We start from the raw sequence: 26,909 nt of genomic DNA, 5'->3' as shown, positions 1-26,909 counted from the left end.
CCTGTTCCATGTGTGTAGAACCCCAAAAGGACATTCCCAGCTCTGTCTCTAGATGACAGGCTCATGCCTGATGTATGTTTTTCATGGAAGAAAAAGAACACAAGGTACAGGTCTCCGGGGGAGGGAGATGGGAAACCAGAGAAGGTGGCAGAGCTGACACGTTCAATTCCTTCTCCCAACCTCACTTGTCATGGAAGTTACTTCTCTCTCAGGGGAGACATGAACAGGCAGTGAATGGGATTGGAAGTGTTATTTCTTTTTTCCTTTTTTTTTTTTTTTTCTCAGTGGGCTTCTTTGGATGTTATTATTATTATTATTACTACTATTATTTTTGAGTATAGATGACATACAATTGTCATATTAGTTTAAGGTATAGAACATAGTGATTCAGCATTTCTCTCCATTATGCTGTGCTCACCCCAAGTGGGGCTGAAAAGTGTTATTTCAGTATTGTTCCCTCTGGGGAGGAGAAGGTCTGTGAAAATGTGAGGAATGAGACATAAGGGTTTTCCCTACCAGTAGGTCGAGCCCCCGCAGGGCAGCAGTGTTGTCTTAGTCCTTCCACCTCCCTGGGAAAATGGAATATGCTGCTAATTCTGAAACCATCAGTTTTGTCCCTGATTGTCCTGTGACAATCTCTGCAGACCCAGTGTTCCTGTAAATCTCGGTGATTTAGATATGCAGATTCTGGATCCCTCAAAGGCATACTTATTCCCATACAGCTGCCACCAAGCCCTGTAATTGCCTGATAAACATCAAGGAGAGGAGCTGTTCACTGCCACCAATCTGGGAAGCTGGAAAGCAGTGGCCGCTTCCGCTGAGGGTTTGCTGAACCCCCCAGATAATTGCAAGGACGCGCTGTGCCTGGGCAGGAGTGTGAAGCAGCAGCAGCAGCAGCAGCTGTGGCAAACGGGTTCTTGAATGGGAGATTTGCAGCAAGTCGGAAAATCGACTGGCAGACCGGCTTGGGCAGATTGGTAGGGAAGGACTGGACAGGGTAAAATCAGAGGTCTTGGGAGAGGAGCTCAGGAGCTGAGCCAAGGAAAGGGGATTTTGAGTTTTGGAGGAAGGATGATTCAGGTTCTATGAGGAGCCTAGGAGGACAGGGGTGGAAGACATTGATTTCAGGAGCTCAGAGGGTGAATTTGGAAGGAAGGGGGAGGTACGCTTCCCTGAGGATGGAGGTGGGCTGGGCACTGTGGGCTACAATCCAGCTAGGGGTTAGCAGGGTCAGCAGGTGGGAGCCCTAGGTCAAGCAAGAGATGCCACACTGCAGCAGGCTCAGTGAAGCTGGAGATGAGGACCCGGGACTCTTGGAAGAGGTAAATCCATCAGTGCCATTATGACAATAATGGAAGCGAGATGTGAGCAGAGCTCCTGGAACCACATTTAGTTCCAAGCGGTGTGATGAGCTGATGGAGCATATATTTAGAAAGAACCTTTGAGAGTCTTACTGTTGAACTGCCATCCTAATGGACCTAGTTCTATTTTAAAGTAATGCATAAAATTATAAATAAATGAAAACAAGGCAGGAAACTCGTAGCATATCCGACTGTGATGGAGTTTCTTTCAATAGTGCTCTGGTGGTGCTGTGCCCAGCAAAGTCCTGATTATTTGCGGGTTCTTGTGCTCCGGGGGCATATTTGGCAGCGGGAAAGTCAGGAATCCTTCGTGTTTAAATGAGCTACCCTGCAGGAAGTGCTAAAGCAAATGCTTTGTACACGTAACAATTCTTCTCTTATTTTCTTTAATTTAATAATAACTTTGACTTTAAAAAGAAATTTTGAGAATCCATTTAAGAAAAGTTATTTGCAGTTAGAGGGTCTACTGGGGAGAAAATAGAGCAGAGCCTGACCCCAAAGGATATATTATCTCTTCACTGAGCTTGTGAAGGAAGGGACAACTGCTGTTTAAGGCACCATTTAGAAAGACAATCTGTTGCAGTATTTTTAAAGCATGATGGATGTTTAATCCTCAAAAATAGTGTTTAGCGCCTTGAAATGCTAGGAGTCTATTGACTGCTGTACGTTGGTCCGTATTTATACTCTTAAGAAGTGAACAGTTGCAGTTATAAGGACTATTCAGGTTAAGAAAATATGGACAAAAAAAAAAGGAAGCAAGAAATGGGGATTGAAGCCTTTAATATAAATTGCCAGCACTGATATGAGTCACCAGGCAAATGAGAAAGAAAGTGAAGTGTTGGCGTGGGTGGAGGGTGCCTCCGAAGGGAGTAGACCAGGATATTTTTATCAGAATGCACATATTAAGAGTCTACTCAGTTGATGGCTGCCTGTAAGGTATGTATAAAGTGAGTTAGCGTGTGTAATTATATCCAGGCTTCTCCTCCTCCAAGGAATTTTGGAGTCTAAGACTCGAGTGGTGCCGGGTCTGACATAGATAGGGCAAAAGTGGATAATAGCAACTTCAGATGTGAAATGAGCTAATGTGCTCGAGAGGGACAAGTCCAGGTACTGTGTTGGTCAGAGATCAAGAACAGAGGTCAAGCATTTGGGGAATTTAGGGGCAATTCCCAGGAGAAAATGGAGAATCAACACACGATGAAATGAATTAAAAGGATAACCAATTAAAATTCGCACATGTTCCTTGTGTTTTTCTTGCCTTTTTCTATAAAATTCCCATAAAACAACAACAACAACAACAACACTCGTCTCTTCTTTTGAAAATTTTTGTAAATTAGGATTAGACTCTGGGAATATCCTGAGGCTTGATAATTACTTTCTGCTTCCCCGTCTCCCAAGCTTAAATCCTTTCCTACACCTAACAGAACTCATGATTATGCAGAACTGTGTAGTGAATCAAGTTGCTATTTTCAGCAAGTCACGGTGCTAACGTCCAAAGTCTTAGAGTTGGACATGAGTTTCGATCCTGGCTGTGCCACGTACCTGCTGTGTAACCTTGGGCAAGTAACAGACTTTTCTAAATGTCAGTTTCTGCATTTGCCAGAGGAGGAATAGTACCTACCCCACAGGGTTTTGTGAGAGGAGGCAAGGTAATGAGTGCAAAATACTTAGCACAGCATTCGCATACAGTAGGCATTCAGTAAAAGATGGCTTATCTTTAATATGTTCTTTCTTAGATTTATTCATTTATTTAATTAGTCTTCCCTGGGCAGCATGTATTGCCAGCAGCTGCTTTAATCCATTGGAACACATCAGTGAACAGAACAGGCTCCTGCTCCTAAGTCTACATCTTTGCAAGTGGAGCAGAAATAAATAAGCATAGTAAATAAGCATAATATATAGTCTGGCTGTAAGTGATGAATACTAGGGTGAAAATAAAAATTAATAAAAGAGCAGGGGCATGAATAGTGGGGAAACTGAGAGTCAGAGAGCGTGCTCCAGTTTATACAGGATTGTCCGTACTGGCCACATTGAGATGTTGACATTTCCAGGAGGATTTAAAGAAGGTTGAAGGAGTCCCTTCACGTGGACAGCTGGGAAGGAGCATTTTAGGATGGGGAAGGATGAAAGCGCGCCTAGAGCAAGGAGGCCAAGTTGATGGAAGAGGAAATTAGTAGGAGATGAAGTTAGCTATGGGATGGAGGTGATGGGCGCATTACGTAGGGCTTTGTTGCCATTGCATAAGCCTTGGCTTTTACTTTGTGTGGAATGGGTAATTATTTCAGCATTCCAAGCAGAAGCGTGACAAGATTCCATCTTCTTACGTTTCATAAGATCCACTCTGCATGATGTGATGAAAGTAGATTGTTCAAGGGCAAGGATGGAAGCTGGGAGGCCAGTTAAGAGGGCAATGTTATCCAGGTGAGAGACAGAGATGGCTTGGCCCACCGTGGTAGCAGTAGAGATCGTGACAGGTGGTAGGATGTGGGGTATGTTTTGATGAGAGGGCCAACAGATTTCCTCACGGATGGATGTGGGTATGGAAAATGGAAGCCAAGGAGAATTACAAGGTCTTGTCCTTAGCATCAAGAACGGTTGTAGTCAGTATAATAGTTATGATCTTACAGTCTGTGGCTTCTTGTTTTATAGACTTGAAAAGGAACAGTGAACTCGCTCGTGCTTTTTGCATCCTCCACAGCCCTGTGCAAATGATATGCACAAAGTTGGTGCTGAGTAAATAATTAGTGAACCTTTGAGGGGTATGGGGACAACTTGTGCACAGAGAAAACAACAGGCAGGAAAAAATAGTAAGGCCCCTCAGAGAAAACTTCTCTCCTTTACAGCTTGATCTAGGTCCAGCCCTGACTATTCACGCCCCCCCAACGCCCCCCATCAAATTGTCTGATCCAGGCACTTTGCTCCAGACATTCTCTGGAATCAGTACAGATGCCTGCTGCCTTCTTGATCACAGAAAATAGTCTCCCTTGTTAAGAGCCTGAGTAGTGATCTGGCCTCATAGTTTTCTGGCCACAAAGAGACAAGTACTAAGCCTGGAAATGGACACTGGATGAAATTACCTGACTGGATAAGCCCCCAAAAAAGTCTGAATTTCCTCTTACATGGGCAAAAAGGGGAATTCAGTTCTTCTCTTTATGTGGTGATATATTCTTAGGAACTAAAGAGAACTGCCCAGTATTTTCTGGAAATGATGTATTTCATTCCTGCTTTGGATTTATATTCTCGTGAACATTTACAGATGGGACACATAAAAACTTTCACACTGAGAGGAGAAGCAAACATTATTTCTGGGAGGACCAGAGGAAAAATAAATTATGTAGCTCACTTACTATTTCTGTTTTGTCATCGTAATCAGTGAGTCACAAATATAAGCAGAATGTTGAAGCTCAACAGTTGTAAATAGAGTTCAGAAATGTAGTGTCAGTTCCAAACAGGAGAGCCAGTGGGGGGGGGGGGGGGGGGGGGGAGGAGGTATCAAGGCACAAATGAGATACCTTGACTTAGCTCTAACTGTCCCTGTCCCTGTAAACGGGAGGGGTTTTATCGCAGGAGGTGCGAAGGCTCATTGGTCAGTGATTCTCTGCCCTTCCAGCCAAGGGCTGACGACCCACTTCTGAGCTCAGTGAAGGCCAACCTGGGGTGAATCTCTCTGATCTGTTAGTTGGGGTTGTACCGTAGCTGCCTTTACCATCTGGGGAGTGTAAACGGCAGTTTAAAGGACGGCCAGGAATGACCAAGATAAGTAGGGTCAACGGTGGGAATCGCCTTCTGGTAAAATCCCAAACGTGTTGACTCACAAATGTGTATAGCAGATACTTTCATAGGAGGTGGTGCTGGAATCTGAACTTAGGATGGGGGGAAAATGAACTGTTTGTAACACGGTATCGGGGCAGCGAAGGAAGAAGGATTACACTTAAGTGCAAATGAAAGAGGGATAAAGCTACTCGAATATTTACACTGAAATATCTCATGTGAGAGATGTGATCAGAGCTGGGAAATTAGGTGCTTTACACTGATAAATAGTAAATCCAGTCGTGATTTCAAGAGTGGTCTGTAGTTTGCTGCTTTTGAAAAGTCAGTTTTTCATGCCTAAGTCTTGAATGTTCTTACAGATTTATCTCTTCAAATATTCTGACTTTGAAATTTCTGATTGCAAAAAAAAAAAAAATGGTATGTCTACATTTTCTTTTAGTAGCAGTTGTCTAAAATAAAAAAAATATTTTTTCGTTCTGAAAAAAATGTGTAGACATAACTGGGATTCAGGGACAGGTCTAGAACAGATCAAAGAGGAGACGATGTTGCGAATCGCAAAGAATGATAGATTTTTGGAACTTGAATTAAATTAAAATGAGCATTTCCTGACCACACCTATGTGTAATATCCAAAGCGATTTTACAAGACCCCCCAGAAAATTCTGTCATTTTAATTTCACAGGTAACTTTTTAAAATCCTTTCACTTCTCTCTTGTATCTAGTGAATCTTTTCTGTTCCGTTCCTTCTGTCCCAGATTTGAGATTCAAATCTCATTTTGAGGTTCGACTCCTATGCTGTAGTCTACTTTCTTAGGTTTGTCTCCCCAGGTAAAAATCAAGGTTTCCTAAAATTCCACCAAAGGCACCTATTTATTACAAGTATAAGTTATTTAGTAAAGGGAATAGCTACGCCCCCTTGTTTCTTCTTAGCTTGCAACTGTGAGTCTCTGGAATAAAATAAGTTGAAGTGATGACAGAGAAAGATTCTGAGGCCAAAAGATAGATAAATAAATAAATGAATGAATGAATGAATGAATGAATAGAAGCATGCTTTGTGGATAAAAGGATGGCATACAAAGCCTTCGTGAATCCCCAACTCTGAGTTCGGTGCCACTTCTCTCTCCCTACCATCACCCACTTCCAACCTTCTCACACCACAACGGTACGGTTGGTGATTTTTGCCATTTATGCACACTTCTATTTGTTTCTTTTCCTTCCAAGACCACAATGGTTGCATACCATGTTCCTTGTCTTTTACCTAAGTGAATTACCTAGCGTAACAGGCACTTGAATATGTTTTACTTTGAAGGAAGAAAAACAGGACAAAAGAGAGAAGAAAGAAAATTCATTTCTCCATTTCTCCATGTCCTTCTGCATGTAGCTGTTGTTAGAAGCTCCAGATTTAAGCTAGAGTGATGTGTCTTTCGATTTAAGTAAGGGGAAGTTCAACACCAAAATTTGTACATAGATATATGTCCACACACACGCATACATATAGCACATGTTAAAATATATTTCCTTATTATTTCTTTATTTTTATTATTTATATATTATATATTACAGATGTGTAATAAATGTATAATGGTATGATTATACTGGCACTACTGAAGATACCGAACAGTCTTAAACTAAAGGAGAAATCCTTGTATTTTTGAATAACGTTTTATTATAGTAGTTATAAGAATGAGATGTAAGCTAGAGAAAAATGTTTCAGTGCAGCTCTGTGCCATATTAGCTACTGAATTTAGATGAGTGATAAATTGAATATGATTATTATATGCTTCATAGGATGATCATAAAAATAATTTTAAATTTATATATAAATATATATAAATATATATAAATAAATGTAAATAGTAAATATATATAAATAAATATAAATATAAATAGTAAATATATATAAATAAATATAAATTTATATATATAAATATAAATTTACATATATATAAATTTAACCTAGTCCAGGCTACAGTATATACAATAAATGCTTAATAGGCAGCAAGTTTCTTTTATTATTACACAATGGGAATTCAACAGATAGGACAAGTCTTAAAGGTTGCTCCATAAGTTTTTAAAAGCTCCTAATTACAGGTTAAGTGTAATCATAACATTTTCTAGTGCTTATGCCTTCAGGAAATAGCATCCAGTGATAGGTGGTAAAGTTAATTACTTTAGGAGATTTCTCTTTTCCTTCTCTACTACTTTAAGTCAAATTTATTTTTAAAAAGAAAAATGATACTATCATCAAATTAGAATATCAAAAAGCTCTGTTACAAGTACAGTTTCTTTTAAGGCTGATCCAGGAGATTTAGGGAAAGATAGCAGTGGTTTTTTTTTTTTTTTTAAAGATTTTATTTATTTATTCATGATAGTCACAGAGAGAGAGAGAGAGGCAGAGACACAGGCAGAGGGAGAAGCAGGCTCCATGCACCGGAGCCCAATGTGGGATTCGATCCCGGGTCTCCAGGATCGCGCCCTGGGCCAAAGGCAGGCGCCAAACCGCTGCGCCACCCAGGGATCCCTGATAGCAGTGGTTAGTAATATCGCCAACAAGGCTCCCCGTGCGTTTATCTCTGGAATGTTGTAGATGAGAAATGTTGTAATTTTAAGTGTGAGAACTGCATCCTACTTGAAAAAAAAGCAATTCTAATTAATACTTTTAGCATCTAAATCTAAAACTTTGCCTTAAGATTTTTCCATGTATGATTAATATAATTCAGGAATTTTACCACCATCATAATACTACTACATGTAATTTATTTCAGATTATCTAACATATAAAGATAATACTTGATTAATTTCAAGTATTGAAATTAAATTAAATTAAATTTCAAGTATTATCTTGATGATTTCATATTTAAGTGTGTCAGGATTCGTACGGCTGTATGCTTGATCATAATCTGCTATCCGCTAGAGTTGAACAAGAAGATCAAAATGAATCTCCTACTTAAGCCATATTTCTAAAGAAAACATAAACTACATGATAGCAAACAGCGAATGATAAATGATTGTTCTTAGGATGTTGCTTTATATCATTTTGTGATTATCTGTGATGCTTCATGTTACTCATATAAAGCAAAGTGCTGGGAGCTTTTGAGTGGAGGGACACAGGACCGTCTGATACCTTCTCATGCATTAAAAGTTACAAGGTGATTTGATTATTTCATTTCAGGCAGTAGTAACATCTGGAACCAACAGAAAGAGTAGTTAAATTCTTGAGGGATGGCAAGGACAGCTTCACAGGGGATTTGTGGTCTGAGCTTTTTTTTTTAAGAACAGGGATTAATTGAGAGGACACTCGATATAGAGGAAAGAACAAGTGTAAAAAAGACAAAAGAAATGAAGGAGAGTGACATGGAGTGTTGTATGGCTGAGGCGTGCTTTATGGAACAGCGTTGGACCAGGATGGAAATACGGACAAAGATCACGAAGAGTCTTATGTGTCCTGCTGTAATCTTCAAACTTGATCTGTAGGCAAAGGAGAGTCGTGGAGAAAAAGTTTGACCAGATGATCAAGAAGAAATATCACATGATTTCCACTTAGAATGAGACTCCAGCAGTATCATGGAAGGTAGATGGGAATTGGCAAGATGGGAGACAGGAAGACTGAAAGAGGCCATTCCAAAGGTCGTTGCCAGTGAGAATGGAGGGGAAAGGAGAATTCGAGAAACTTGTAGTAGGCAATGCAATTGAAAGAGCCTGGTGAGCGACTAAAATGTAAAATATGAGTAAGAAGGTCAGAGTGAGTCTAAGAGTTCGACAGCTGACATAGTGCCTTTTAGCAAGACTAGAAATAGGCATAATTTTGAATATTTGAGAGTCATGTTCAATATGAGCTTTTGAAATCGTTTGGATTGTATTTTCCAAGCGTTATACTAGAATTACATTAAAATGCTTCCCTTCTGTGAAATAGTAAAGAAAGAACAGAAAAGTCCTTTTGCAAGGTGAACGTTATTTTGCTGTTGACAGCAGTATTCTGCGGGGATGGTGAAAAGGTCGTAAAAGAGAGTCAATTAGCACGCTTTAACTTACGTACCTTTTTATAATAAAGACATGAATATGGTAAGTTTTTTTGATCCCTTGCTATTAGCAATATAAATGGGTCATATTTCTTAGTGCATTAAGAATTCTCAATTCATGTTGACATAAAGTAGTTCATGGTCTTAAAAAGATAAAAGTGTATCCTTATTATGTATTAGATATGAGAATCCTTTCTTATTAATATGCATTTGGGGAGCAAAATGTGAATTTATACGGGCATTGTTTCTATTTTTAAATTCCCCCGAGTTAGTTGTTCATCTGGTTTCTATGAGTACTTAGAGAACAACTAATAAACTCCAAGTTCCTAACTCAGGAATGCTAGATTTGGAATAGCCTGTGCCCAGACTGATATATGGACTCTGAGGGTTCTAGCGTTTCCCATGTGCTCTAGAGGTCATCTTTTACAGTTTGAAGGGGGATGGGGTCACTAGGATCTCCTCACTAGAATCTAGCCTGAAGTAATAGAAGGGTGATATCTTTGAGTACATCTTCAGTCTTTTGCTTGTCAGAGGCCCAGGTTGAGCATGTAGCAATTGCCTGATGAAACATCACCTTGAGGAACATAAATTGCTGCTGGTACCCCATACAACTTCCCTTTGGAAACATTCTCTCCCTAGTCTGTCGGGCTGTGGATGTCTCTGGACTGCACTTAGTAAACCCTTAGGAGCTATTTGTTAATGAGGCCAAATGGCCCCACCAACCTGATGGGAATCAGTTTCCCCTTCCCTTTCCTATTTGATTTCTTTCCGTAGGGCTTTGGGGAGAGAATTATGTCTTCAGTTCCCTCACCAGAGTAAGCTGAATCATGAGATAGTGAAGAAAGGCATTTCAAAGAGAGAGGGGCACTACGGATATATTACCTGGTGACAGTTCTAGGGGCCAGAATAGCCCCAAACCCTAAGAGGGATAGATAAAACCTGCAGTAATTTGAACTCAAATTCATTTGTAACCCATAATCAATGACTGTCATGAGAAGATGTACTTAGTCCATTCTTTAAGGACTTTTTGTATCCCCTTCATAAGCATTTAGTCATCTTGATTCTTGTTCAGGATTCTTTTTTTTTTTTTTCCCTCATTCAGGATTCTTAAATGAGCTATACTTTTAAAATTAATCTATTTACAGGAACAGGGAAAAAAAATCAAAGTAAACAAAACTACAAGAACAAACAACATACAAAGAAGCAACAACTAAAAAGCACCAGAAATCTTACTCTGAGAGGAAATTCCATATATTTTAATATATGGCGATATTTCACATTTCCAGATCATCACAAAAAGTCGACGACCACGATGTAGAACTATAGTGAAAGAATGATTGTACGGAAACACAGTACATACTGATTTTATTATTGTTCTTATTCCTTCCTACTTTTATAGGCACTTTGCTGACCATTCAAATGCAGCCTTGTACATGTTCTCCATTCCTTTTTATCAGACTTGTATTGGGTGCCTGCTGGGAGGATGGCATTGGGCAAGGTGCAACAATTCCTTTGTGGTACAATGCCAACAAATTGCATTAGCAGATTCAAAGTTTTCGGCTTTTGGTAGGGAACACTAAGTGCCGCGTACACAAAAGTCACTTAATAAGTATTTGTTGACTTTAGCAAAACTAGATGATGACAAATGGCACATGTAGGTGTTATGGGAATCATCCCAGGAAGCAGAATGTTCTTTGTTGTTGGTGAGAGAGCTAAAGCAAAACACAGCAATGACTAACCCATTTTAAAAGATATGCGTGACATGCTATTTATGATACTCGATAAGCAAAGATTAGGATCCTGATCCTCTCGAAGGGATGTCATCCACAGCTTGATTTTGCTCTCAGTATTGCAAGTTCATGTCCTTCTTAATATCACTGTTAATATCCGAATTACAGGGGTAAAAAGACAGTACCGCTTATTGCTTGGGTAGTTCGCTCCAGTGAATACAATTAGTATCTTTCCTGTGCTTTTAATTATTATCATTTTTTTCTTCTTAGGGTAACTGAATAACGTCTGCATTCAGCTTTGGTTTCTCTCAGACGCACCTTTGAGATACGCATTAGCTTCAGAAGTGGTACCGGGAGGCCCTGGAAGAGGCGATGGCTAGGTGGCACAGGGCAGGGAGGGGAGCCCGAGCAGGCTGCAGGGTACTGCTGGGGAGGCTGGGTTTGGTCTCCCCTCCCTCTGAGGTCCTCTAGGAAGTGGTGTGGGACATGCCTTCGAGTGGTGCTCCCTGAGGAGGAGAGAAGGCCGAGTTGTATCTCCTCCCCACTCCCATGGGTCATTGATGGATGGTTGTTCCCGGAGACAGAAGCTTCTCTGCACGTCTGGTCTGCACGTCCTGCTGCCCTGCGCGGCTGGGGAAGGCCCCAGGCGGAGGATCCAGGGGATTCCAGCAGAACCCTGGGGCACGGAGGGCGGTGGTGCTTGTCAAGGCTGGGGGGACAAAGACTTGGCAGCAGCTGGGCTGTTGGTCTTCGTGGACGTAGGCGGTGTTAGGTGTTGTCCATATAATCGTTTCAATATCAGACGTGTTACCTGAAATCATTGTCTGTTACATTAAGGAGTGATGGACGGGTATTTTGCACGGCACTTGAAATTCCTCTCCTCTCCAGGATCTTCCCTAACTTTCCAGGCACCAGACCTAAAAAGCTCCTTCCGTTTCTTCCCCACTCTCCCTTGTCACTCAATACAGCGCAGGGCACGCCGTCCCTTGCCGCCCCACAGGTGCCGGTGGCTTCCTCGCTGCGAGCCCCGTCTGCTTACCCAGGGCTGGGCCTCCACCCGGATCTTTCCTGTCCACCCCGGCGCTCCATCCGCATTGCCCATGTGCTCAAACGTCTTCCACCTTAAACAAGCAAACACAGAACCTCACCTCCTTCTGTTGCTAGAGCTCTCTTCACCCTCACGGTTAAACTTCTCCAGTTGTTTCAAATCACTCTAAGCCCTTTCCTCTTGTCCCCCTTCTCTCGCACCCCCCTGGCCTCTGCGCATCTTCTTTCTTGCACCAATGGCTCGCAGGTCTCCAAGCACAGTGGGGATTGCAGACCTCACATTGCTTGATCCCTCAGCAGAAGCGACTGCCCATCACTCTCTTCTTCATAAGGCCTTAAATTGCCTTTGTAACACTCTTAAAAAAAAAAAAAAGATGTATTTATTTATTTGAGAGAGAGCATGAGCAGGAGAGGCAGAGGGACAGGGAGAGGGAGATTTCAGTCTGAGCACTGAACACAGGGCCCCACATGGGTCTTGATGTCACCACCTTGAGTTCACGACCCTGCGATCATGACCTGAGTTGAAATCAAGAGTTGAATGCTTAACCAAATGAGCCAGCCAGGCTCCCCACCTTTATAACGTTCTTATCGTTAGCCTTTGGGACACCATATTCTCCTCTACTTTTGATTCCACTACTCTGCTGGACTCTCCTTCCTGGCTAATTTCCTGGCTCATGTTCTTTTATGAGGGTTTTTTTTTTTTTTTTTTTTTTAAAGTTTGTGCCTCTTAATCCCCTTTTTCTATTTTGCTCATCCCTCCACCCACCTTCCCTCTGGCAACCACCAGTTTTTCCTCTGTATTTGAAAGTCTGTTAGGATTTGTTTGTTCATTTTGTTTTTTAGATTCCATGTATAAATGAAATCGTACAGTATTTGTCTTTTTGTGTCTGACCTATTTCACTTAGCATAATACCTTCTAGGTCCATCCATGTGATTGCAAATGGCAAGATCTTTCATTTTTATATATGAATAATATTCTATCATATGTGTGTGAGTATATGTATATATATACATACATATATATAGAAAGTTGAATGGATAAAGACGATACACACCACAACTACACAACTACTTTATCCGTTCATCTATCTATTGATGGGCACTTGGGTTGCTTCCCTATCTTGGCTGTTGTAAATAATGCTGCTATGATCCTACAGAAATCCTGAGGGGGAATATATTTGTTTTGCATTTGTCTGACATCAAGTTAAATAACCTAGATGAAATGGACAGCTTCATAGAAAGATTCAAACCACCAAAACTAACTCAAAACGAAATAGAAAATCTAAATAAACTTATATGAGAAAAGAGAGATAATTAATAATGATATTAAACATTTGTCAAAGCAAATCATAGGTTTATATGGATTCACTGATGAATCTTACTAAATATTTATAAGAGTTAACACCAATACTTCATAAATTCTCCTTAAATAAAGAAGAGAATGCTTCTCAGCACGTTCTATTAGTCTAGTATTACTCTGATACTAAAGTGAGACAAAGACATTGTAAGAAAGGAAAACCGCAGACTAATATCCCTTGTGAACATAGTTTTGCATACAAACGCTCAAGAAAATACTAAGAAATTAAATCCAGCAACATAGAAAAAGCTATTCACCCAAACCAAGTGAGTCTTATTCCAGGGATGCAAATTGTTTTAATGCATGAAAATAAATTGGTGTAACATAATCATATTTATAGAAAAAAGGGCAAATGATTTGTGAGCATATGCGTATTTCATAAAAAGTATATGGCAAAATCCAACTTATTCATCAGTTAAAAAAAAAACCACACCTCCCTATAGACTAGGAATAGAAGGGATTCCATTTATATGAAACGTCCAGATTACGCCAATCCGTAGACTCAGAAGCTGAAATATTTGTTCTCAGAGCCTGGAAGGAGGGAGGTTAGGGAATCTGTGCAGGGTTTCTCTCTGATGATAAAAATGTTCTAACGCTAGATAGTAGTGATGTACAACTCTATCCTAAAAACCACTGAATTGTACACTTTAAAAAGAGTATGTTTTATATGATGTGAATTATATCTCAGGGAAGGTATTATTAAAAAAAATAAACTATTTGGGTGGATGAGCGGAAGCACTGTTACTATAGAGATGATGGTAGCTTTCACAGTAGTAACGTAGAAGAGGTGAGAAGTTGTTGGATTATAGATATCTGGTTGGAGAGCCAGCCAGACTTCCTGTTGCAGACAGAGAATTTGTGAATGAAACCAAGATCTGTGGCCCAGAGCATTGGAACAACAGTCAGATACCACAGGGAATGTCATTAGTGTGATGGGTTTTGGAGAGAAAAAAAATCATTTTTGTTTGGCATATGATAAGTTTGAGAAACTTGTCAGGTAGCCATGTGGAAATGTCAGCTGGACGGTTACATCTAGGAGTCTAGACTTTAGAAGACAGCTCTGACTTAAAATAGAATTTCAGAAGTCCTTGACTACATGGAATAAATCATCAAGAAGTATAAATAAAGAAGACCAAGAACTGAACGTTGGGACGATCCAATATTAACAAGATGTTGGCACAGGAGTAAGGCAACCAGTAAGGCTGGAATAAAATCAAGAGATTGGGTTGCTGCAGAAATCAAGTGAAGAAAGTGTTTCCAGGAGAGGGAGTCTTTTCTTACACGTTCTCAGAGCATATTATCCTGTCAGTAAGTGGGTATTTATTTGATTTTGCGTAGTATCTCTCTTCACCAGGCTACAGCATTATGAGAGCAGAGGCTATGTCTATCGAAACTGACTCTGAACTAAGAGTGATCATTCATTCGTTGACTTGACAAAAAATTATCAATGTTGTCAGAGATTTTTCTGTGCGGGGTTTTTACTTTTCTGAGCAAAAGTCCCTGTCTTCATGGAGCTTAACTTCTAGAGGGTGAATGTAGACCAGAACTCTCTGTGATGATGGGAATGTTCATCTTGGCTATCCATTGCGGTAGCAATAGTGACAGGTGGATAAAATATGGCTGGTATATAGGAGGAACCAGGTATTTTATTTTAACTAATTGAAATTAAATTCAAATAGCCACATGTGGCTCGTGTCTACCCTATTAGTAGATATTAAGCAGCAAACAGTAAACATGGCAAGTCAATGAACATACAAAGCCAGGGAGAAATGTGAAACAGTTGCACTTCAAAATAGGATTTGATAAAAATTTAGGGAGCACCTGGGTGGCTCAGTTGGTTAAATGTTCAAGTCTTGGTTTTGGCTCAGGTTGTGATCTCAGGATGGTGAGGTCGGGCTCTGCTCTCAGCACAGAGTCGGCTTGAGATGCTCTCCCTCCCTCTCTGTCCCTCTCCCATTTTCCTCCTTGCACAGGCACTCTTTTGCTCTAAAAATAAATAAAATCTTTAAAAAAAATAGAATGGTTGATGTACCCCGTTGAGGTATAATGATTTCTAAGGTTGGTCCTCTTGCATGTTTTACGTTTTTTGTTGTTTTATGCGCTTGTTCTACTGCAACTGTTCATTTCCAGGCTCTACAGATAGTTTATACCAGTCAAATAAAAGGGCCTATTTCAGCATCTTCTAATAATACTACTTTAAAAAAAAAACTCGAACTTTATTCCCTTGATTTCTACACTTTCCTTTCCTCAATATCATGTTTTCCCTTTTGCTTTGATGATTGTAACATCTTCCAAATTGGATAGATTGTCTTCAGTCTCCTCTGATTCAGTCTGCTCACTGTTATGAATATAACAACATTTCTAGTACAGTAGCCTTGCAGGTAAGATTCTCCCAGAGTCCTTCAGTCAGTGCCCTGCTGCCATGGAGAGAGAGGTCATATTCTCAACGTTGTGGCACATCAGGTCTCTTTTGATGCAAGAGATACCCTTGATACCTTTGATGCAAGGAACCTGATACCCCAGTCTTCCTACTTATCTTCCTACTGAACTATTTGCAAAGGATTTTTGGAAGTAAGTTTGGTATATATATATATATATATATATATATACACACACACACACACACATATATATAATATATCAAATATATCATATATATGATATATGTATATATATAATGAATATTAGTCATCACAGAGAATGAAATCTTGGTATTTGCAGTGACACGGATGGCACTAGAATGTATTATGCTAAAAGAAGTCAATCAGAGAAAGATGGATAACGTATGATTTCCCTCATATGTGGAATTGAAGAAGCAAAACAGAAGGACACATGGAAAAAGGGGGGGGAAGGAGAGAGGGAAACAAATCACAAGAGACTTTTAATGATAGAGAACAAATTGAGGGTGGATGGGGGATGTGGGTGGAGGGGGTGGGTTAGCTGGGTACCAGTTTATTTATACAGGAGAGCACTTGTGATGATGAGCACCGGGTGTTGTATGTAAGCGATGAACCGCTGAATTCTACTCCAGAAACTGGTACTGCGCTGTATGTTGACTAAAATTTACATGACAATTTAATTTTGTTAAATACTGACTGATTATCCAATGAAGAAACATTTTTTATCAGTTAATGTGAGCCCTTCTTGAAGTTATTTTTTCATTCATTTTGGAGATCTTTCAGGGCCATTTATTATTTTTCTTTCTATCAAGTACAACTATTCAGAAGAGTACAGAGAATAGTAGGATTTATTTCATGGCCGGCTTCATCAAATCTTCATGTTTGCCAAAATTAAGGTCAGTTTTAAAAGAAGGAAAATAATAGGATACATTAGAAACCATTAGAAACCCCCTCTGTAACTGTGAAAAGGTTAGTCCCCTTTCTCTCTCTTCTATGATAGCTGCCTTTCAAATCTGGAATTGGATGATTGCTCCTAAGGATCACACCTTTTATGTTTACCACATGCAGTCCTTATTTCTCCTCAAGTACTTCTTATTAACCTCGGGGTATTTTGCCTTTGGAAAATCTGTATGGAAGATCCTCTTTTGCATATTATGCTGTTGGCATTTCTAAAACTAAGAATTTAGCTTATGAACAATTATTTTGAGGTAACTCATGGTATACATTTCTGTTAAAAGCCACTTACTGTTTGCTCAAAAGTTAAATTTTGGTTTCCACTGAAATAGGGCTTTCTCTAAATACATTCTTTCCATTTGCTTGGTTTAAGTTTCTTCACTAGTATCCTGTTCCATAGGCTTTCAGCCTCCTTCTGTCAATGGACAGTTTGGGCTCTAACTTCACCAGTGATGGTCCCCATTCAGCCATTCATGGCCATTTGTAATGTTGGTGAAATATTTGGGGGAAAAGGTAATATATTCGACATGAACTGTAATTAGAAATTATTTGTCAATCCAAACACAAAACATGTAATATGTGGCAGTCATTGTGCTGAGGACTAGCGATAGGACAGTGGACAGAGGTGACATAGTCGTCGTCTTTTCATGCATCTGAATCCTGGTTGGGGAGATGCACCAAACAAAACCCCCAAATGAGTGAAAACACATTAAGGCATGAAAATAATGGCAAATTTTAAAGAGTTTATGCAAAAATGAAGTGTCGGGGAGGAAATGAAGGAAGCCAACTTCATTATACAAGGGGTGTAGTGAACCTCTGACCTGGAGAGAGGACATTTAAATAGAGACTTAAAGGCAGGTAAGCGATCACCTCAAGGGAAGGGAGAGAAACAGTAGCCAAGGTGAAGGCTCTGAGTCCGGGCCGTGCAAGGTGGGTCCACTCAATGTGATCGGAACTCGAGAAGGTAACTCGTGGTACTTAAAGCGAAGAAGAGACTGAAGGGCCACCAGAATGTGGTCAGTCCATTTATTTACTCTGTGATGGACATCTGTCCATCAGAATATTATAACAGGCATTAGTTAGCAACACAATTCGGCCTTGCGCTAAACGCATACTGGAAAATAAAAGTTGACCAGAAGCTATTATGGATTTTTGACAAATTAGTGTCGCAAGATCCCCAAATAACCGATATTCATAAAATCTTACTTCTTCTGCTTCCTTTCCTTTCCCTTCTCTTCTCTTATGGAAAGCCAAATCATAATAAAAGATAATGTTTTGAATAGATGTGTCAAATATTTGCAGTCATCACACAAAACTATTTTACCAATTCATGTTGATTGTTGGCAACTCTATTGCAACAACCAGGAGTCCCTTTCTCAGTCTTACAGCTATTGGGTATTCATGGTCAGTGTTTGCCTTGCTGACCTTCCTTTTATTGAACTTGCTTAGCTGGAGAATATTCCTTGCAGTGCATACAGCTCTCTCACTGTGCTTATGAAGTCGATAAACCATGAAATCATTTACTTAAGGTAATTTTGCATATCTGTGTTCTGTGTCTTTAGGTGTTGCTCTTGCTGCCTAGAGCTTTGAGGGTAATCTTACATTTCTCTTTGGATTCTTAGCTGCCACTTCCCTGTAGCCACGAGGTACTGGGAACACTCTCCCTTACCCTTTACTTGCCATTCGTCATAAAGTGGATATTCTTCATGTCCTTAGCATGAATATATTCACACATTTTGTCATCTTTCTTCTCTAGTTTTGCTACTCCAGACTACAGAGAATAATTTTATCTGCCTCTCTTTGGCTGAAGACTCCCTCCCTCAATGTTTACATTTTCCTTTCCTGGAACATTTAAAATCAATATCTGTAGTGACTTAAAGTTTTATTGGATTGTTTATGGAATAGGTGTGACAATATTGATTTGGAATGAGTAAGAGGAAAAAGCAAACCAACTCGAGTCCCATTTTCATAATTCCTTTCTAATAGCACATATCATTCACGTCCAGGACCAGCTGCATGATGTGTGAGGCCTAGTCCAAGATGAAAATGCAGGGCCCTTTATTCAAAAGATAATTAAGAATTTCAAGAGAGCAAAAGCAGAACACCAAACCACGCACGGGGCTCGTCTGAGCACAGGGCTGTGTGACACCACACAAGCTGCATGCCCACGAAGCTGACCCTGTGCAGGTCTTCAGGGCAGCTGGCAGCTGAGAATTAGCTTTATGAATATATTTATTGTCCCAAATGAATGTTATGGTAAAATTTAATGAAAAAAGATTTTTGAAAGAAAATAGAATATAAAATAATAAAGTTGAATAAATACATTTATTTGGAACACTATGTTTTTGGTGCAGAGGATTATGGTGAATAGAAATATGTGGCTAATGAGAAAACACTTTTAGGTTCAAGTGTAGTATTATTGACTGTGGTTTACCCTGAGAGCTTAGGAGCCACATTGCCTGGGTTCTGAAGCCTGGCTCTATTTGCTCTACCAAGTGAGGGTCGTTGGGCGCTTTTCCTTACGTGTCTCTGTGTGCATCTGTGTGCATATGAATTGGGATGGTAACAGAATCTACCTCTAGGTCTATCATGCAGATTGTTATATTTCAAGTCATGTGAAGCATCAGCCTTCAAAGTCTGCTGTGATGTTTCAAAATCCTTGTTGCTTTTTATTTTGGCCTTAGTGGATACAATATTCCAGAATTAGTTTAATTACTCTCTCCTTCATGATTGTGAATCAGTGTCCAGTATAATATTAAAAATATTTTGTGATACTGTTTCTGTGGGATTACAAATTGGACAGAGGATGAGACATTCAGTTTGTGATGATAGAAATTAAGGATGTATTATTCACTGAGGGGGGCACTTGACAGGATGAGCACTGGGGGTGATATGCTACATGTTGGCAAATTGAACTCCAATATAAATAAATAAATAAATAAATAAATAAATAAATAAATAAATAAATAAATAAACAAACCAATCAATCAGTCAATCAATAAGGCAGCACTCAACCAGAGGGGGAAAAAAAAAGGATGTATTATTGTTTTTTCCTATAAGTACATTGGAAGAATTTTTCTTTTTTAGTCTTTTCTTTGAGCCTTTCCACTGTCACCATTTGGCTTTTTTAAAAATCAAAGATCCAAATCACCTGGTTAAAAGAGCCATCTAGTTAATTGTGTTACAGTTAGTAAGTTATATAACTTTGAACCTAATTCAAGTCGAGCTTAATGTTTCATACATTCGTAAATACCTTTAAAGGCAAGTTTGGAAGTAATCCATTGTGATTGATGTCAGTTAACTGCTTTTATTTTTTTGTCACTGAGTGATCGTATTTATAGTAATTAACAATTCATTTCTATGCTCTATTGAGAAGATGTACTTATTGACAATCTACAAACAAAACCTCTACCGTCATGAAATACCATCTGAAATATTTAGTTAAAAATCAAATTTAGGACTATATCAAATAGTAACCCTACTAACCACACTTTATTTTTAGTACTGGTAGTAAATTTTTTATAAACTGGTTCAGTTAAGACAGATTTTGAGAAACTATTAATTCTCAGAAATATGTTTAAAACAGAATATGTCTAAATCAAGTGTAGTTTCCAAGTAAGAATGTCATAATACTTCTAGGCATTTAGCATTTAGGATTGTGAGAACCTATGAAATAATTGAGTAATACAGAAATTTTTGTTTGTAAAGGTTGAAAAGAAAGTAAAAAGCAATATTCCTAAATAACGCACAGCTTTCTAGTCATTCCATGTACTTGATACCGTCTCTTTCAGTGGCTCTCGTTATATATTATCTATATTTAATCTCTTTTTCTCATATCAGACAGTATTACTGAAGTCTTCACTAACATCTACGTGACCAGTTTTGGCCCTGTCTCAGACACAGATATGGTGAGTTTTTCATTAAACAGTATTTTTTCTTCACATTGTGTTCCCATTATATGGGGGGAGGTTAGAATAAACCAGTATTTTTAGTATTACAGAATTATGCGTCTGTCTCATGTCGAGTCCATCCAAATATTTGGAAAGTTAAGGATATTTGTTTGTTTCAGTGGAATGCTATTCCTGCTTGAGTGTTTATATTAACCCTTTACATTTTACATTCCTTACAGAGTTTGTCTACCTAGCTACAGTGTGGTAAAAAATTAGTTAAATACAAATAGTTATTTTACTGAGAATCATTTTCTAGGATTCAAGGACCTGCTTGGACTTTGATAAGTAAAATCTGTAAAGTTTATCAGACGGTCGCTTCTTAACAGAATATACTTAAGATCAGGGCTAGAAATGCAGATCTTCCATTGGCATTAAGTGAGGTGGGTCCATCTCACATTTTCTAAACACACACTGTACCTACAAGCTACATACTTAGTAGGCATATGTAAATCGATCTAAAGAAAATGAGAACTTGACATTCTCAGGTTCAATGAAATTGGTATTTATTTTTCTTTAAAATGAGATAGGTAAGAGGGAAATTGGTCTGCTGGGTTAGAAAGTTAGCAGGCTAGCAACATCATAGATAATTATTGATTAAGCATCAAAATTTTAGTAGTCCGTCTTCCATCTCTACTGCTTACTGTAGTGCTCAGTTATAGACATTTTTGTTGAAATACTTTACATTCACCTTCCTTATGACCCAGGAAATGAGAATTAGAGGAAATGCCTTTATCCTTCCTTTGCCTGGTCATCCTCCATCATGTCACCTTTCCCTCACTTCTTGCCTCTCTCCGACAACCCAAGGGTCAGGACACCAAGTTTGGCAGTTTTTCACCAGGATAAACACACAAAAACGAAGTTTTCCTTTAATGCAGACATCAGTAAACATTAGCCAATTTATTGGGACCTCTCTGCCTTTTCTTTAGGAAACAGATACGCCACGTCTATTATTTAAAAATTTTGCTTTGTCTTCCATCGCAGTCACTTCTCTGAATTCATAGTCCTTTTCTTAAATTGATTTGGATGGCTGAGAATATAAAGTGGCACAGGGGTAATGACCTCTCATTTTGGGGACATGGTTGATACCCAAACACTGGCAGGTCTTTGAAGTTCTTTCAAATTCTAATGTGAAGATTTAAGTGCTTTTTTTCCCCTCTTAACTCCAGGCCTTAACCACAATTCCACAGCAACAGAAAAAAAAGTCCTACTTTCAACATAATCCCTCCCCCTCCCTTGTAGTATCTTCTACTGTGATGGAAGAGATTAATCTGCCTCTTTCCATAGGTCAATTTTAAGTGTATGGAAACTTTAAGACATGAAAGACATATTTAGCAAGAATATGTATTCCAAACATTATTGGTTGTCTGTAAAGACAATGTATCTGTGCACTTTGTCTCAGTAGATGCTTCCAAATACTAGAAAGTCACAGTGAGAATGAGCACCTAACCTCTACGTAGAGGTGGAATTCCTCTACGTAGAGGTGGAATTCCTCTACGTGGAATCAAGGAGAGTCAGAACTTCATCTGACACTGAAAAACCAGCAAGATGTAATAAAAGATGCTCTTTTATGGTTACCGTTGGTGTCTTACTACCAGCCAAAACAGAAAGGCAAATAATATAGAACTCCAGATATCAAAGTTTTCAGTGTTGTGTATTTTGTGCTGTGTATATTAATGCTCCAGTTACTTTTAATGGTTTTTGTTTTTTATTGTTTTTGCCAAGGGAATTATCCTACCTAAAAATCAAAAATAGAAAAACATATACTTCTTTTAGACACACGAAATGATTATTTTCTGGAGGTTTTGGATAAACTCATTCATATAATTTAGGCAAAATGTATAAGGTGACTTTTTTCCAGTGGTGGCAATGGATTAGACTAATCCTCCTCCTCTTTGTTCTGACCATACGGTCAGATTACTAGCACACACTTAGAAAGCAGATAGCTTCAACTCAAAATGGATAAAAGACTTGAACAGAACAATTGAAACCATAAAACCACTAGAAGAAAATATTCCATGGAAGAGAAGACATTTGACATCAGTCTTTAGTAAGGGGTTTTTGGATCTGACATCAAAAGTAAAATTGGGGATCCCTGGGTGGCGCAGCGATTTAGCACCTGCCTTTGGCCCAGGGCGTGATCCTGGAGACCCGGGATCAAATCCCACGTCAGGTTCCCGGTGCATGGAGCCTGCTTCTCCCTCTGCCTATGTCTCTGCCTCTCTCTCTCTGTGTGACTATCATAAATAAATGAAAAAAAAAAAAAAAGTAAAATTGAAGAAATGGGACCACATCAAACTGGAAAGCTTTTTCACAGCAAAAGAAACCATCAGCAAAATGGAAAGGCAACCTACACAATGGGAGAAAATATTTGCAAATCATATATCTGATAAGAGGTTAATAGCCAAAGTAAATAAAGAACTGACACAACTCAATAGTAAAAACAAACAATCCAATTTAGAAAAGGAAGACAAACTGAACAGAAGTTTTTACAAAGAGGTACAAATGGCCAACAGATACATGACAAGTACTCAACATTACTAATCATCAGGAAAATTCAAATCAGTGTTACCATGAGATATGACCTTACACCTGTTAGTATGGCTGTCATTATAAAGATAGGAGATAAGTATTTATGATGTGGAGGAAAGGAATCCTTATACACTGTTGGTGAAAATGTAATTGGTGTAGCCACTATGGAAAACTGCAAGGAGGTTTCTCAAAAGTTAAAAAGGGAACTATTCTATGATACATTAATTCCATTTCTGAGTATATATTACAAGGAAATGAAAGCAGGATTTCAGAGAGATTTCTGCACTCCCATGTTCGTTGCAGCATTATTCACAGGAGCCAAGATATAGAAACATTTTATATATATATAAATATATATATGTGTGTGTGTATATATATATATACACACACACACACACACATATTTAAGTCATATATGATTCATATATCATATATGTGAGTACTTTTGGCCATGGAAAAAAAACAAAAACCTGAATTTGCAGCAATATGGATGGACCTTGAAGGTATTATGCTAAGTGAAATAAGCCAAGCAGAGGAAGACAAATACTGCATGATCTCACTTACATGCAGAATAAATTTTTTTAAAGTCAAACTCAGAAACCGAGAGGAGATAAGTAGTTGGCAGGGGTTAGGGGTGGGGAAATAGGGAGAGATTGGTAAAAGAGTACAGATTTTCAGCTACAAGATGATGAAAAAGGTCTGAGGCTCTAATGTAAAACATGGCGACTGTATTTAATAACACTATTGTATAGTTGAAATTTGCTAAGAGAGCAGAGCTTAAATGTTTTCACACACACACAGAAAGATAAATATAAATTGATTGATGTGTTAATTAACTAGATGGGGGAACGCTTTCACAATGTATATAAACCAGTCACTACTGTGTACACTTGAGAGAGCTTATAATTTTATTTGTCAATTATACCTTAGTAAAGCTGAAGTTTAGAGTAAAAAGAAAAAAAAGAAAAGAAACTGATCGTACATTTAGTGTTTCCCATCTAGAAATTCCTTGCAGGTGTTTGTTGGGAAATGTACATGCTTTTACAAATCCTAAATTCTGGGAAAAATCAAGTAAGAAAAAAATAGGAAAAGCACTATAATTCTAATGCAAGAATTAAAGCTTAGCAGTCAGCATAAGGAATTCACTGATGTCAAGTTGAAAGCCACACAGGGAATGCTGACATGTGATGTTGAAGACTCGAAGGTTAAGGACAACATGCCCCGGAACTGGGACAGGACCATGTGTGAGTGAAGCGGTCATTATCAGGCAATCATGCTTCTAGTGGTTATGGGTCTGTGGTTCTGTTCACTGCTGTCATTCTTAAAAGTAGAGTACATTTTAACAAGCAGATGCACAAAAAATGAAAGTAAAAAGCTGGTAGCTGTTGATAGGTATGTGGTCATTAGCAACAGAACAAATTAAAAATCCTTCATCTAAATTGAATTTAAAAATTTTGCTCTCTTCTGTGAGTCTGGCTCAAGAAATAAAAAAAAAAAAATTAACAGGCTTCCAGATATGCTTCAGATCTGGAGGGACACTACCACACATTATATTCAACATTAAAATGCACTCACAATCCAAATCACAGGTTAAATTCGGTTGAGTGGAATTATGTAGTTGGAAACATTTAAACAAAAAAATCACTTACTTTCATTTGTTAGTTTTCCTTTTCTGTTTTGGAGTGTGTGTGTGTGAATGTGCATGTGCGCTCGTATACAGAGACATTCCCTAAAATGGAATACATATTTAACATCTTGTAGGCTCTTGAGACCCTTGAAGGCCCTAGGCCTTTTTCCTAATGATACATTCTCCTTGAATTACCCAGCCTTACGTGGTCCTATAGAACTCTTGGTCGTGGCAGATTTTCTACATTATTTCCATCTTTATTCACCTTGTTTACTCAGTCTTACCAGTGGTTGGCTTCGAGGAAGTCTGATGAATTGCAAGACCACCAAAGAGTCACATACTGTGTCATCAGAGTCCCATCAGAGGAAAGGATCTATAACAGTAGTTCAAACAGGAAAACTGTGATGAAATGAATGATTAACTAGAACAAGGTGCTTTAATAATAAAACAGGGTAAAAGAAGACTCTAAGTAATACAAAACTAGCAAATGTAGAAGGCAGCATCTACTTCTGGGGTGAAGCGTCATGAACAGGCAAGGAACACACACACACACACCCTGCTATCTCACAAAGAAAGGGGAAAGGAGCCGGCATTTGGAGCGGAGAGGCAATATACTAATGATTGGTATAGTTTATAATGTGTGATATGGGAAAGATTTTGAGTGAGAAACAAAAGATAGTTTCATCATTTGTTGGGTATTGTTTGGTATTTGTCCAAATCTAAAGAAGAAAGATGAAGCTGGAGAATATTAAAGTTGAGTAACCTCTAATCACATGTAACACACACACTTACTCATATTGTAAACTATTAGGAAAGTTGGAACTCAAACACATATATACATTTTACAAAAAGAGATTATTTGGTCTTCATGATGACCAAATGGAATAATTTGCAATATTAATATTACTTTTGCTGGAAAGCAAGGTAAATAATAAGGAGACATTTAAATTTATGTCAGCATAGATGGCCAAGAAATGAAACTTCTATGTGACACTCTAAAGAAGAAGAAATTTATTATATATAGAAGGAAGACACATTATTATTACTCACATGTACAAGTGGTCATGAAGATACATAACTCATGTCTTATAGAAGCAGCTTGGTAATGAGAAAAAAGTGAAGAATAAATTTAATTTCACTTTTAATAGCTTAGCTGACACGCTTATTTCTATGCAGTGTGCAGAGATCCAAACCTCTACGTTTTGTTCAGGTCAGTGATGTAGATTTGTTGTGACATTAGCCTGAGAGGAAAAAGCAGCATAGCAAAAAGAATTAAGAACCAAAAGAACACACGCGTGCGCACACACACACACACACACACACACATTGCTATTTCAGAATCATTAACTAGTGTAATTGTCCAAAGAAAGTTGCAGATCTAAATTATAATTAAAGATTCTAATTACAGTGTCTGCAATTAAGTTTAAAAATCTTTTATTTCACCATTTAAAAAATTCATGAGTAAGAAGGTAATTAAAGTTGGGAATGTACTGGTAGCTGACAGTTGACAAAGTTTGTGGTAGGCATGTGCATTTTAGCAAATTATAACTCACTCCTCTGTTGTTTTGTTTTTTCTTTTCTCCTTAGTTTCTATATAGGTCTTTTCCCATATTAGTAAACATTTTCACTGTGTGTGCATATTCCTCAGGCATAAGTGGTGTAGCTACCAATTACTGCACTAAAACCTAAACTAAGAACCTCAGTCCAAATGGTAATTTCTTGCAGTGCTAAGTGTTAGTGTTGGAAATTGAGCGGTGCAAACTCTGAAGTCACCTCAAGATTTCTGAGGCTGAGTTTCCCCCGTAGGCTATTTATTAGGAAGCAGGCAGTCGGGTAAGTTGTAACCTTGGTTTATTGATCATTTAAATCCCTTTAGTTAAAATAAATAAATAAATAAATAAATAAATAAATAAATAAATAAATAAATCCCTTTAGTTAATACTTTTCTGTCCCTTTGAAAACAGAGTGCATTGTCTCTTACACTCACCAGACGCTGTTGAAATAAATATTACGTATTTTGGTGGTTAACACCATAGGGAGGTTTAGAGAGTCACTAGATCTCGACATTTGGTCAAAAATTGGCCCTGGACTTCGGCGTTCACCCTTCTCAGAAGTTGTCGTTTGTAAATGTAGCTACGTAAGGAAACCTGTTATAAACATGGCAAA

General features: G+C 38.5%; 1 protein-coding gene across 18 annotated transcripts in view; it reads left to right on the top strand.

The window, feature by feature from the left end:
• The window catches only part of GABRA2 (gamma-aminobutyric acid type A receptor subunit alpha2), a 179,232-nt gene that overhangs the window by 30,827 nt on the left and 121,496 nt on the right, over positions 1-26,909 (top strand). For 16 of the 18 annotated variants that reach the window (XR_005368986.1, XR_005368985.1, XR_005368989.1 and 13 more), the window contains one exon: positions 20,478-20,545. Coding sequence is in view for 13 of the 18 variants with exons in the window: in XM_038555993.1 (XP_038411921.1) it covers positions 20,478-20,545 (68 nt within the window). In the remaining 5 variants the exon portion in view is untranslated. Of the gene's footprint in view, positions 1-3,653; positions 3,783-3,873; positions 3,932-20,477; positions 20,546-26,909 lie in introns of those variants that run through there. The other 2 variants (XM_038555996.1, XM_038555994.1) reach the window with 2 other exon arrangements.

Source organism: Canis lupus, chromosome 13, assembly GCF_011100685.1.
Source record: "Canis lupus familiaris isolate Mischka breed German Shepherd chromosome 13, alternate assembly UU_Cfam_GSD_1.0, whole genome shotgun sequence".
In the NCBI taxonomy this organism is placed as follows: Eukaryota; Metazoa; Chordata; class Mammalia; order Carnivora; family Canidae; genus Canis; species Canis lupus.
This window is presented reverse-complemented; position numbering and strand designations above follow the sequence as displayed.